Here is a 14,822-nt window from a genome sequence, read left to right as displayed (position 1 = left end):
AGGGCACATAGCAGATATTATTGTCTTCATTGTGTAGATAAGAACAGAGATCCAGAGAGGGTGGGTGATTTTGCCAGGTTGCACTGTTGGTAAGTGGTGGAACTGGGACTGATTTCTCTTCTTTCTGAAAATCCATTTTGTCACACTGCTCAGAAGTTACTTCTCTCTTTGGCATCTCCATGCCACTGTTCTCACTTCGTGTCAAGCAGAGCGTTAAGCAAACAGATGCAGAAATAGATTTACTCTTCTGCCTTACTATTGGACCCACTGAGTTAAAGAGAGAAGAAAAGAGCCCTACACTTTGGGGAAAAGCATGTTTTGCCCCTTACGTTGTAGGTTGGTAATAACTGCTTATGGAAGCTGTTCTGGGGATGGCTAGTCCCTAGAAAGCAACCGTTCTTCTGAGCTGCAGGGAGGAACTGACAGAAATAGCCAGGTTGTACCGGATTAACTGGGCTGCTTCCGTAAAGTCTTTGTGCAGGATGTGAAAAGGTCATATAGAAGAACAAGATCTCTGCATTGTGTTTAAAAGCTAACATATTAGAATCACTTATTTACTTGCTTAATAATTTGTGCAATGAGGATAGCTTCTAGGTAGGCTCTTAACTCAATTTTTATATACTGATAAGTTCATTATAATAAGCTCAGTGAGTTCATAGTCAGCAGGTTAGGTATCAGAGGGTTAACGGGTGGAATTAGACTCCTGTGACAACCAGTTTGTAGTCTTTTACTGTTCAATAGCCTCACGGTGTAGTTTGTAATAGCAATAGTAATCTGCTTTCTAGTAGCAAAGTAGTCTCGGAGTCAGAAGGTAACAGACTTGAGAGAAAACCCTTACCTCAAGCCTTTTTATTTTATAGGAAAACTCTGTTCTATTAAAATGAATAGAAGCTCAAGCTACAGAATAAGTATAGATTTCACTTAAATTTATAACTGGTTGGTAAATATTTGCTAACCTTTCTCATCTATCTCAATAAAGGTTAATTATCAGTGTAATGTCTTTCTCCACTTACTTGTGTCAAAAAAAATTTTTTTAAGTAAGCTCTACCCCCAACATGGGGCTCAAACTCATGACCCCAAGATCAAGAGTTGCATACTCTACCAACTGAGCCAGCTACATGTCCCAACGTGTCAAAAAATTTTTAATCCATATTTTCTCATTAACTGATTAAAACTTATAGCCTTTGGTTTTAACTGTAATTTTAACAATGTTGTATTACGGCTATTTGGATTGTATGATAATTTAAAAATTCTCATTTCTCTGTCTATTTTTCCTTTAGTTGGGATGAGACTCACTTTGGAAAAATGGGAAGTTATTATATCAACCGTACCTTTTTCTTTGATGTACACCCACCTCTGGGGAAGGTAAGCAGTGTGATGCCTGACAGCTGTCTTCAAATGGTTGGAGCAGAGTCTCAATCTTGTATTTAATTCTTGGGTTTATGGAAATTATGGAAAGAGCCTAAATGTCCATCAACTGATGAATGGATAAAGAAATTGTGGTTTATATACACAATGGAGTACTACGTGGCAATGAGAAAGAATGAAATATGGCCCTTTGTAGCAACATGGATGGAACTGGAGAGTGTGATGCTAAGTGAAATAAGTCATACAGAGAAAGACAGATACCATATGGTTTCACTCTTACGTGGATCCTGAGAAACTTAACAGAAACCCATGGGGGAGGGGAAGGAAAAAAAAAAGAGGTTAGAGTGGGAGAGAGCCAAAGCATAAGAGACTCTTAAAAACTGAGAACAAACTGAGGGTTGATGGGGGGTGGGAGGGAGGGGAGGGTGGGTGATGGGTATTGAGGAGGGCACCTTTTGGGATGAGCACTGGGTGTTGTATGGAAACCAATTTGACAATAAACTTCATATATTGAAAAAAAAATAATTCTTGGGTTTGTGGAAAGAAATCCCTGACATTCCAGTCCAGCTGCTTACATGGTAAATCTTTGGTGTTTTTAGGAGTCCTCTGGGCTCAGAAATGGGGAGGCAGTCCATCAACCAATGGATGGATATTTTAAAAATATGGTACAGCTAGCTATACAATGGAATATTATTCATCCATGAAAAGGAATGAAGTATTGATACATGCTACAACATAGATGAGTCTTGTAAACATTATGCCAAGTGAAAGATGTCAGACCCAAAAGGCCACATAGTATGATTCCATTTATATGAAATGTTCAGAATAGGCCAATCCACAGAAACAGAAACCAGATTAGTAGTTGCCAGGGTCTGGTGGGGAAGGACTGGAGGGTGACTGCAAATGGGTATGGGATTTCTTTTGGGGTGATGAAATGTTCTGGAATTAGGTGGAGGTGATGGTTACACAACCTTGTGAGTATGCTGAAAACCACTGAATTGTACACTTGAAAATGGTGAATCTTATGGTATATGGATTTTATCTCAATTCCAAAAACTAAAAGAAATGAAGAAAAGGAACATATTGCATAAAGCAGAGATTGCTTAGGGCAGCTGACTGTCTACAAGGGAGCACAACACCTTTCCCCCTCCCCACTCCCAGCATGCACATTCTTTGACCTATACCTCTCACATGTTTTACAATTAGAAATCCCACAATCCGAATTCATTTTAGTCTTTTAAAAACAACCACCTCTGAGAAAGCTAATGGATCAGCCTTTTCTTCCTAAATGAAGGCTGAGATCATTAGCACCAAGGGGACAGGAACTCGTCTGTTAGGAAGTTGGGGAGTCATCTTGGAGCATGGAGTACTTGGGGATGAAGGCATGGGTGAGGAGAGACAGGGGTGGTAGGCTGTGATAGGCAGGCTTAGGGGCGTAAGAGCACTGGGTAGGGGCCAGGGAGGGTTGGAGGGGGTGGTGGGATGGTGGCTTATTTCAAAATTAGCTCTGAGCCCACAGGGCACCTGGGTGGCTCGTCAGTTAAGCATCTGACTTCGACTCAGGTCATGATCTCATGGTTCGTGAACTCGAGCCCCACACTGGGCCCTATGCTGACAGCTCAGAGCCTGGAGCCTGCTTTGGGTTCTGTGTCTCCCTCTCTCTGCCCCTCCCCTGCTTATGTTCTGTCTCTCTCTCAAAAATAAATATTAAATAAAAATTCAAAATTAGCTCTGAGCCCAGAGCCAGAGTGGAAAATATGCCTTGGGGCACCTGGGTGGCTCAGTTGATTAAGTGTCCAACTTCGGCTCAGGTCGTAATCTCGTGGTCTGTGGGTTCCAGCCCCGCATCAGGCTCTGTGCTGACAACTCAGAGCCTGGAACCTGCTTTGGATTCTTCTCTCCCTGTCTCTTTGTCCCACCCCCCCACCCCCCCATTTGCACTCTCTCTTTCTCTCAAAAATAAATAAACATTCAGAAAAGTTTTAAAAAAGAAAATATTATGCCTCTTTCTGTCTCCTTTTAAAGATAACAGCAATAAAAATCAGAGCAATTGAAAACTTAGTCTGTTTTAGTTATTTTCCATACATTATCTTATGTCATCCTCAGAATAAGCTATGAAGTAGATACCATTGTATCTCCATTTTGCCAGTGGGGAAACTGGGGCACAGGGAGGAAAAGAAGTTTGCCATAGGGAGGAAAGCTCCTAAGTGGCAGAGTCAAGGTTTAGGCTGGCTTAGTGTCTACTCTCAACTCTTCTACCACACTGCCTTATGAAACTGGCCTTGCCCCAGTACTCGGATGACATCTGTTACTACCATACAATTAAGCAGTGGAATGTGTTGAATGTTTGCACTGGGCTAGCAGTGGAGGAGATTTTTCCTAGGAGAGCCAGCACAATTTTCCAGCTGGGGACTGCCTGTGTGTTTTTGGAGTCCCCCAGTGCTAAGCACAGTGAAGCATGTGGAATATTGGTTGATTTGTTTTTACTTAAGCCCTCCTTGCTTCACATCTGGTCCCTGTGTGAAGGGAGAAATGTGAGGCTTCTTTCTAAACCACCCCTGCCCCACTGATTTATCTCCTGATGGTCCTGTGCTCTGCCTGGTTGAAAGAGAGTGATGAACACAGCAGCTTTCATAGGTTCTAAGGCCAAACCAGTCAAAGACTCAGAAAGCCCCTTGAAGTTGCAAATGGGAAGTTTTCTCCTGCAGTACTGAGGCTGATACCTGCTACTCCACACTGGCCCCCAGCCCTGGGTTAAAGAAAAATGCCTGCACGTAGTGAAAAATTTGATCTGCACAGAAGAAAGTAAAAGGTCACAAGCTACCTTTCCCCATATTTCTATTAGTTTCTTAAATGTTTTCTTAGAAATTCTTTATACAAATGTAAGTGTGTGTATATTTATACATATACACGAACAATTGACATGTATAAATCAGACCAGACTAAAATTGTTCAGCAACTTCTATTTTAAACATGATAGATCTTAACTTCTTTCCATGTTAGTACATAAAATGTGCTCCATTTTTAAAAAATTTATTTAATTTATTTTTAATTTGATTATAGTTGACACACAATGTTACATTAGTTTCAGGTATACAACTTAGTGATTTGACAAGTTTATACATTATGCTGTGTTCACAAGTGTAGCTGTGGTGTTACACTGCTATTACAATATCATTGACTGTAGTCCTTATGCTGTGCTGTTTATTCCCATGATTTACTCATTCCATAGATGGAAGCCTGTATCTCCTTCTCCCCTTCACTCATTTTGCCCATCCGTCACCCCGTTCCCTCTAGCAACTGCCAGTTTTTTCTCTGTATTTATAGGTCTGATTCTGTTTTTGTTTGTTCATTTTTTTTAGATTCCATTTATGAGTGGAATCATATGGTGTTTGTCTTCCTTAGTCTGATTTATTTCACCTAGCATAATACTTCCTGGGTGCATCCATGTTGTCTCAAATGGCATGATCTCATCCTTCCTTATGGCTGTTGCAGTCCATTCTTTTTAATGTTGTATATTATTCTATTATACAGATGTGCCATGAATTATTTTACCCGTCTTCAATTGGTGGGCATTTATGTTACTTCCAGTTTTCAGACATTACAAAAGATTTTGCAATGAACATCCTTGTACATTTATCTTTTCGTAATTATTTATGTAGGTGTATCTAAAAGTTTCTTAGGAGCCAAACTAAAGAGTCAAAGGATAGGCACACTTAAATTTGTGTTACTTATTGCTAAGTTCTTCTGCAAAAATATTATAGTGATATATACTCCTACCAACAGTGTCTGAGCGTTGTTTTCCCCGCACCATTGCCAGCGCTGGTATGATCATACTTTCAAAACATTGCCAATTTGAGAATGAAAAATGGTGTGTCACTGTTTTCATTTGCATGTCTTTATGAGTTGAGTTGAACATTTTCTTCGTATGTTAATTAGCCGTTATTATTTTGTTTTCTATGAATTTTCCCATTATTCTAGTAGGGTTTTTATTATTATTTTTATTATTATTATTATTGATTTGAACGAGTTAGTTAGAAAATTAGCTCAGGGCTACTTTTAACCTTAAGGGCTACCCTTTTAACTGTGAGGGAACTGGTGTTTGGCACAGTGCCAGTGTTTGACTTATTGCCCTGTCTCTAATCTTCCCAACCCCCTGCAAGGAAGGTTTTATTACTTGTAGCTCAGAGATATTAAGTGTTGTCTGCAATCAGAGAGCTGAGATGCAAACCATCTGTGCATTTCTTCACTCTAGCAGACCAGCCAAGCAGTCTGGGAATTTATACCAGCTCCAGGCGAATTTGTCTTCTGAAATCCCAGGTGGGAAGGGGCATCCATTTAATTGCCACCTGTTGGTTTTTGTCCATCTAGGTATTTGGATAGTTCCGTCTTTTCAATTCCTTCTGTTATTTTATATTAAATTAGTTATGTTAACTTCTGAGCCCTAGGATTCCTTTTTCTTTTCTTTCTTTCTTTTTTTTTTTTTTTTAACAAGGCTTTATAATCATTTATAAGCATTTTGGCTTCTGTTCCTTGCCATGGAATTATAGAGAGTGGAACTGGTTAGAACTAAAGTAAAACAGGAGCTGGTTAGTGATCTAGACCCAGTGGTCCAGACCCACGAGCAGCGTCTCAGGGAGGGACTTTCTCAATACAGCCAATGTACTCTATCCTTCCACACAGCCTAACTGGGGCATAGGGGTCCAGCTAGGGCATTCTGGGGCTGTTAAAAATGCTTGGTATTTGCTGACACCTTTTAGGTCTTAGGAGCTTCTGATTGCTTGTGTGGAAACTAGACTTTTACACTGTCGATAGCCATGGAAAGATAGACATGAAGGAGCTGATCTTCTTGAACGTTTTGAAGGACTCACAAATCTCAGTCTTAGTATAATAGTTGATTTGTTCTGGTTTGGAACGTGCCAAGGTTGCCCTCCTTTGAAATATTAGAAACCAGAGAAACTGGTCTCTGGCCTTTTTGTATTTTTTCCACTGGGACTTTTCTCCTCTGGGAAAGTCTGTCTGTCTTAGCATTCTTTTTTCCCTTCTGCCCATTCCTAGTATGTAACTCCTTGGCCACTTTTCTCCATCCTTATTCTGACTTGGAATCTCATTTCCCTTTCAGTGGATCAGTCTTTCAGGAATCAGCCCCTGTCCATGGCTTCCCCCATGAGCTGTCACGTTTTATTTCATAGCAAATGAAAGAAGGCTGAACGAGAGAGCCCCTCACTGGCCTTGCCAGTGGGATTTTTCTTTGTGGGATTTTTCTTCCTAAATGTTCAATCTGCCCTATTCCCAAGAACTTGGCCTCAACACAAGAGAGGATTTGTTTCAAGCAAAGAGCTCTGTGGACAAACGATTCTTTGCTCTGCAACAGCTGCAGGAGAAAATGTCACATTGGCAACTCCTGTGGACAGTTGTCAAGGGAAACCAAGTCTGGGTGCAGCTGGAGGGAAATTCAGGGGACAGAGGAATCTTAAAAGTCTCTCATCATCTTTTTGTTTGTTCTCCTTCTCTCCTCAGATGCTGATAGGTCTTGCTGGCTACCTGAGTGGGTATGATGGTACTTTTTTGTTCCAGAAGCCCGGGGATAAATATGAGCATCACAACTACATGGGAATGAGAGGAGTAAGGCTTCCTGACTTGCTCTAGACTGAACCCCGGGGCCACACTCAGAACATAATAATTGGAAGCCCTGGAGGGTAGCAAGTGTAGACAGAGGGACTTTATGTGGCAGTGGAAGGGAGGATGATTGGACCCACATCCTGTAGTAGATATTCAGGCATAGAGATTCAGAACTGGGTAAGTAAGAAGGGAAGGGAGGCTGCAGATAATACCGAGATTGCATAGGTGGGAGCAAACACACAGTGTCACCTATTGCCCAGCCCATGTGAGGCTTCAGATGTTGAGTTAGAGAGTAACCTAGGACCCAGGCAGCCAGGAGTCTCCTGCAGCCCTGACATTGGCCTCAGCACATTGACACGCTACACATCATCCCTCTCCATGGCCACAACTGCTAGAGCACTGCCTACCTCTGAGGACCCTTCTTAAGATTTTAGCATCTTTACACCCCTGCCATCAGGCCCCTGCTTCTTTCCCTGTGAAGGGTTCAGGCACCCAAAAGGGGTTTTCCAGTCTTTTAGGGAGGCTATGTGTTTGTCCCCAGTCCCAGCACCAGCCTTGATGAAGCATGGCCAGGCCTAAATACCCAACTCTGTGGGGACCCTTATCTGTAGCTAAATGAAACCTGCAAAATCTGACCTCTGACATGGAGCTTTCAAACAGGTTGTATTTATTTACAAGCTCCTTAAGGAGCTCAAAACGCTTTGGATAAATGCTATATGCTTATTTGGGCTAACCATTGGATGATTTGCATGGTCATACCATATTAAACAAGGTTTTCCCCTACCCTCAAGTTCACATTCTTAAGTGATTCTGTGTCCTCCTAGTGACTTTTGAACATCACATAGCGTACGTAATTGGATATAGGTCTGACTCACTATGGACTTACTGTGGAAATTGAGAAGGCCAAATATAACAGCCTTGTATTCTTTCACACTAGGATACATTGCTTTCTATTGATAAAAAGTGGCAACCAAGATGTAAGAGTTTCCATTCCCCCAGCTTGTCTATTTACTTTTGATGGACAGGGTAGGGAGGTGGAGAGAAGGCTGGTGGTTCCAAACAAAACAAAACAAAACAAAACAAAACAAAAAACAAAACAAAACACAGCTCTCCAGATACTTAAGTGTCAGGTAATCTTTTTTCCAGAATCAAAATGCAACCTGTAGATTAAAGAGTGATTTCTGGTGTGATCGAAGAAGAGAGCCAAGGGAGAAATAACAAAAATAACATTAGAGTTCTCTAGAATATGAAAACACCTTAGAGAAGTCTTTTTCAACTTGCACCCGCAGTTTTGTAATAGAAGCTGATGTTTATTGAGTACCTTGTGTGTGCTACTAAAACTAGCTCATTTAATCTCCAGAGAAAACCTTATGAGGTAGGAACCCTTATTTTTCACATTGCACAGATAGGGAGGCTGAGATTCAGAGATACACTAGTTCAAGGTCACAGCTGGCAGTTGATGGGGCAGTCCAACTTCGGAGTCCCCTACTTGAAACCACTGTGCCATCCTGCCCACACCTACTTGGCTGAACTTTGCTGATTTCATATCAGTGTTCAAGTTGGTGCTCAGTAGGCACATGAATGTTGCTTGATATGACGATTCACTGTCACAGCAGCCCTTTCTTATTTATAGATATTCCAGGTGATTTCAGGTCACCAAGTCACGCCTGCATCAAAGTCCTCCATTTTAAGTTTTTTTTTAAATGTTTATTTATTTTTTGAGACAGAGAGAGACAGAGCATGAATGGGGGAGGGTCAGAGAGAGAGAGACACAGAATCTGAAGCAGGCTCCAGGCTCCGAGCTGTCAGCACAGAGCCTGACACAGGGCTTGAACTCACGGACTGTGAGATCATGACCTGAGCCAAAGTCGGATGCTTAACCGACTGAGCCACCCAGGCGCCCCAAATCCTTCATTTTAAACATTAGTTTGTACCAAGTCAAGTAGGTCTCTGATACTTAGCTTAGTTGGCTGTTTGACTGCTTCTCTTTTCCTTCCATAGTTCTGTGCTTTCCTTGGTTCCTTGCTGGTCCCCTTTGCCTACCTCATTGTATTGGAGCTGTCCAAGTCCCTCCCAGCAGCAATGCTCACTGCTGCCCTTCTCACCTTTGGTAAGTTGTCTTATACCATATTTCTTAGGAAATTGACTGCCACAGTATGAATATAGTTAGAAATCAATATATTTAAGGATCCTATCCATGGGCCCAGTAACTTTAGGATTGGGTGAAGTATTACAAATCTTATTTTCTTCACCAGTAATATTTACATATATGAATAGTTGTATGTAGCAACCCTTTATATTATTAGAGGAGAGAGCTCGCATACATAATCCCAAGGAATAGATTACCTCCAAGTTATCCACATTTGACTTTGGTGTAGATAAGAAGATAAATTTGTGTGTGTGCGTGTGTGCATTTATGTATTTGAAGGAGGCTTATGATTCTAGTTCTGCTTCTCTCAGGTTACTATAAGTTCGCATTCGGTAACTGATTTCAACTGAATGCAAGTACAGATGTCTCAGAAGTAGCTGGGTGGCAGGAGATAGCAAAATGAGAACTTAAATATTTTCTATGACTATTTCTCACATGGATAAATGAGAGCCGATCCACAGAAATTGATCCTGTGCTGTTCTTGTTTTTGTGAAAGTGAGTTCATGACTTCATAGAACTTACATTTAAAGAAGTCCAGGCCAAGTTAGGTGGGTATTTCATGGGTGAATCTGGCTTTGTTCTGACAGATATGTTGCAAGATTATAGGGCCTTTCTATAGAGGATTATGTCTTTGATTTCCTTTTTCAGTTATTCACCCATTCAGCATTTATTCTTTTTTCGTTCCATAACTATTTTTCAAACATCTCCTCTGTGCCATGCCACTTTTTTTGGCCTCAGAGGGTATGCTGATGAGACACTTTGCTGTCATGAAGCTAACCTTCAAGTGGGGCAGATGATAAATAAGCAAGTAAATTAGTAAGTCTGAAATGTAACAACTTCAACAATAGTGCGATGTAGAAAATAGAGTGGTATGAGGGAGAGAGTAATGGGGAGGGATTCTGTTGTAGGTAGGGTGGCCAGTGAGCAGCTCCCTGAGGAGGTGACCTCCTTGAGCAGAGACCTGAGTGAAGCAGAAGATTAACCCATGGAGAGATCTGAGGGAAAAGTGTTCAGGCAGAGGGAACGGCATGTTCAGTGGTCCTGGTACAAGGCAGCACTTAGTGGTTTCAGGGAACAGTAAGGAGGCCAGTGTGGCCATGTGGAGTCTGTGAGGCAGAGAGTGCTGGGAGAGGAGGTTGCACAGGAAGGGAGACCGTGCCAGCTTTGGCAGCTCTCATGAGGGGTTGCTTAGTCTGAGTGAGATGGCAAGACTTTGAAGGCTTTAAGCAGGGGCTTGATGTAATGAAATTTTGTTTTAAAAACGATACTTTGGTGCCTGTGTGGAGGATCAGCTCCCAACAGAGACTTCATGTAAATCCTAAGACTCTACCCTAGGTATAGGTAGTTTGCGGTTACATAAGCAGGGCGGCAGAATTCCCCGTTTGCTGGTGGAAATGAGGAAGAGCCCTCGTCTCATGACTGCTCCGTCTGATTGAATGACATGGTCCTTTCTTGGGTCATGGGTCTGAAAGCAGTGTGAGATACAGTTTCCTACTCCTGGGCTTCGGTGTACCCCAAAGCTGTGGCCTTCCACCTCCCTGGTGACTCAGTGGCTTATCTGGTCTTGACTGCATAAATGCTTACATGCAATTAAGTGTAAGGGGCACTATTTCTTATTGTTGGGGTGTTTGGTTCTCAGAGGGGCCCATCTCTGATTTCTACATTTTTGACCACTGAGCTCGTGTTTTTCAGACACAGGATGCCTCACTCTGTCCCAGTACATCCTCCTTGACCCCATCTTGATGTTCTTCATCATGGCTGCTATGCTGAGCATGGTCAAGTACAACTCCTGTGCCAACAGGTCAGAAACACCATCTTTTCAGGGGTTGGCATGGGGGTGGGGTCAGAAGCTGTGGAAGCTCCAAAATTTCTATAATGGCCAGAGACAGGGTAGATGCCTTCAGGACTTGTCTTAAAGCTGAACTTAAGGCAAGCATACTTTTTTTTTTTTTTTTTTTAGAACTTAGATTGCCCATTTTAGATCATAAAAATATATTTTAAAATGTTTTCTATGTATTTTTGCCTTACATGAGATTAAGAAAATGTCAGTTGTCTTTTTTAAGAGTATTATTATTATTTTTACAATGGGGGTAGATTTGGGTAGGGGTTTGTGGATATCATGGAGGAGTCCTAATGCCTTCCCCCACCCCACCTTTTCCTTTCCTTTTCTTTTCTTTTCTTTTCTTTTCTTTTCTTTTCTTTTCTTTTCTTTTCTTTCTTTCTTTCTTTCTTTCTTTCTTTCTTTCTTTCTTTCTTTCTTTCTTTCTTTCTTTTTAAATATATGAAATTTATTGTCAAATTGGTTTCCATACAATGCCCAATGCTCATCCCAACAGGTGCCCTCCTCAATACCCATCACCCACACTCCCCTCCCTCCCACCCCCCCATCAGCCCTCAGTTTGTTCTCAGTTTTTAAGAGTCTCTTATGTTTTGGCTCTCTCCCACTCTAACCTCTTTTTTTTTTAACCCCACCATTTTCTAAGCCACCCCTTGGCACCAAAGATGGTTAGGAGATCCCAGGGCATTTCTTTATCTTTCTTCTTTATCTTTTCTTCTTTATCTTTCACATTCTCTGTCCCAGAGGGGAGGGCATCAGGACATAAGCTGCCTGGGAACTATTTGTGTCTCTACCCTCAGTGGTTGCATCCAGTCCCAACCTACCAATGGGAATAACATATATAAAGTTTGACTTAAATGATCCATACCCATCAAGAGGACTGGTCAGTTCTGGAGCTGTTCTGGAGGGTCTGGTCTTCCTCCAGAATAGTCTTTTCCAGATCATCCTTCTGCCCCTAGAGAGTAGAGTAGGTTATTCATTCTATTCAAACCAAAAGAGCTGACTTTAACTAGGCTTTTCCAGGAGTCAACTTGGTTTCACCATGGCCAGGCTCATTAAATTATATTATGCTAATAAAGCCGGATCCAGTGACTACCATCTCCCTGTGGTTTTGGGTTATCTTCTCCTTCTACCACATACACTTCTACCTGCCATTTCTTGAATACATATTATGTGCCAGGTTACTGTGTGAGGAGCTGGAGGTACAGAGGTACACAGGTCTCGCAGTTAAGGAACCTTCACTCTGGCTGGGGAGGCAGCCAGCTAATCAGAAAATCACAGCACAGAGTGCTGTAAGTATGACAAACCTTGGAAGCGACTGCCGGGGTTAGGACCATGCTCCATCCACCACTTGCTGGCTGTACTGCTTACCCTCTCTGTACCTCGGTTTTCTCCTGTGTGAAAAGAAGATAATAATATCTACCTCCATGTGCTTATAGTGAAGGTTAAAGAGTTTATACGTATAAAGTACTTGGAACAGCACCTGACACATAGTAAGCACTCAGTAATTGCTGGCTTTTCAAGGTCCACAGGTGACACCAAGGAGATGGCTGACTGAATCAGTGGGATTCTCTGGATTTTCTTTTTCTTTCTTCTTGACTGGTCACTACTAAAGAATAAGCCTGCTTACTTTGAAAGCTATGACCCCTCTCCCCAGAAAAATATCCTCCTCACTGTCGCATGGCTTCCTGCATGTGACCACGTCCTCCTTGGAGCCAAGTCATGGTCCCCTGAGGTTAGGGGCCCTCAAGAAGGATGGCAGGCACAGCCTCTCAGAGTCACAGAACCTCTGCCCTTCCCCACTATTGCTGTTGCTTTTGAGTTTGGTCCCAGCTGCCAAACTGAACTCTGTGTCTTGTTGGTTTTCAGGCCCTTCTCTGCCCCCTGGTGGTTCTGGCTCAGCCTGACTGGCATTAATCTGGCTGGTGCTTTAGGGGTCAAGTTTGTTGGCCTCTTTATCATCCTGCAAGTGGGGTGGAACACCATTTCAGACCTTTGGCACCTGTTTGGAGACCTCAGTCTTTCAGTGGTGAGAACTCAAGTGCTTGTAGAAATGTCATTGCTCCGTGGTGTTGCTCAGCAGAGCCAGGGGCCTTTCTCTGCCTTTGGTGCAGGTGATGGAGTGACTGTATTCTGGGCCCGAGGTGGGATCCATCTGGCCACTGTCCATAGGCAGCGTGACAGCAGAAAGTAGGCCATGGCTGAGAAGCTGGAGAGGTGTAAAGGGAGAGGATGAACTAACATCCTTGGAATTTTCTTTTGGCATTTGTTTCTGCGATATTTTTCAAATACTCTACAAACTATCTAGCCAGGGGATTCTGTCCAGCTGGGCTCATGCCAAATATATGGCAGACGCTGGCTGCATGGGATGTTAGGTCAGTTGGGTAGGATGACTTTCTGAACTCACAATTTTTTTTTTCTCACCCAGGGTCTCCAGATTTGGAGGCCAATAAGGGCCTTTAGAGTTTATTACTTTAGAGTTTATTAGCTGATTCTGTGCCAAGCACTGTGCAAAATGCTTTAGTTTATTATCTCATTTACCTCCCATAACAGTCCTATGAAGTAGGTAGTTATTACCTTCTCCTTACAAGTGAGGAAATCAAGACCTAGAGAGGTAATTATGTCCCCAAGACCATACAAGAGTAAAACGTAGATCTACGATTCAGACTTAGGGGAAGCTGATTCCAGGCCTGAACTACTTTGCTATAATGCTTCTCCATCACCTCTGAGCCAAAGTTCCAAGTTCATTTATTCATTCAGAAAATACAGACAGACTCCCCTTTAAGTGTGAAGCATGGAATGTGCAGATGAATAAAATAAGGATTCCTGTTCTCCAGAGACAATGGAGAGAGAAATAATTAAACAGGCAATTACTCCAGCCAAAAAGTGCTGTGAGAGCACAGAGGAGGGTATGAGCCCAGGTCATGTGGTCCAGGAAGGCTTCTGGGAGGAGGCTGAGACCTGATGTTAAGATAAGGAGCAATTATGTGTGTGATGGGTGGGGCTGGCATAGTACTGGAAGCACGGTGACCGTGCAGAGGGGACTAATGAGTGATGAGGCTGAAGATGCACGCAGTGTCTTGGTGTTGGCACAGTGCTGGGCTGAGGTCCTGGGTGAGGGCCCGGGCAGGTAGCAGAGGGCTGGCCCATGTTCAACCCCCTGCAGTGCTTAGGTGGTGGGGTGTTATGAAAAGGCTAGGGTTTCCACATACTCTTTCTCGTTGGCTGTTAGTTTTTCCATCTTTTATGATTTTGATTGATACATAAAAACCCATGTATAATGTGCATATAAGGTATAAGGTAGAATAAAGCCCCATTTGCCCAGCACCCCTCACTGGCTCTGTTTGCAGGTGACCGTGGGAAAACACCTGAGTGCTCGCATCCTGTGCCTCATAGTGCTGCCCCTGACTCTCTACACAGCCACTTACGCTGTTCACTTCATGGTGCTGAACAAAAGGTACAGCAGAGCCTTTCTAGCCTCTCGCTTATAGTCTTCCTCTTGCCTCTAAGCCCATGGGGGGGAGAGGGGGGGCATGTGATCTCCTGGGTCTGTGGTTGGGATATTGAAGAGACGGATAGGTTTTACCTGTTTGTTTCCTCCTATGTTCTATCTTCTGGGTATCCAGAGGGCTCAGAAAAGCAAGCACCCTGACCTGAAGGAAGAGGAGAATTTCCTAATAGCCAAGCTTCCCCTTATCCCTAAACAGAGTCCCTATGTTTAACAGGGATGGGCCAGAGTAAGTCGTGTGGTTGGAGGATAATTATCACAGCAACACCGGCAGCAGCTCCCATTTAATAAGTAGATACTAAATGTCAGCATTTTGTACATATTATTTCAATCACGAT

General features: G+C 42.7%; 1 protein-coding gene across 2 annotated transcripts in view; it reads left to right on the top strand.

Annotated features, from left to right (window-relative positions):
- POMT2 (protein O-mannosyltransferase 2) overlaps positions 1-14,822 on the top strand; it is a 43,926-nt gene that overhangs the window by 4,735 nt on the left and 24,369 nt on the right. For both annotated transcript variants that reach the window (XM_060620391.3, XM_060620392.3), the window contains exons 2-7: positions 1,281-1,365; positions 6,889-6,993; positions 8,992-9,100; positions 10,832-10,940; positions 12,846-13,005; positions 14,327-14,433. In XM_060620391.3, coding sequence (XP_060476374.1) covers positions 1,281-1,365; positions 6,889-6,993; positions 8,992-9,100; positions 10,832-10,940; positions 12,846-13,005; positions 14,327-14,433 — 675 coding nt within the window. The remainder of the gene's footprint in view (positions 1-1,280; positions 1,366-6,888; positions 6,994-8,991; positions 9,101-10,831; positions 10,941-12,845; positions 13,006-14,326; positions 14,434-14,822) is intronic.

Source organism: Panthera onca, chromosome B3 (genome assembly GCF_046562875.1).
Source record: "Panthera onca isolate mPanOnc1 chromosome B3, mPanOnc1 haplotype 2, whole genome shotgun sequence".
Classification (NCBI taxonomy): domain Eukaryota; kingdom Metazoa; phylum Chordata; class Mammalia; order Carnivora; family Felidae; genus Panthera; species Panthera onca.
Note: the sequence above shows the minus strand (reverse complement) of the source record. Positions and strands in the feature narration are given on the sequence as shown.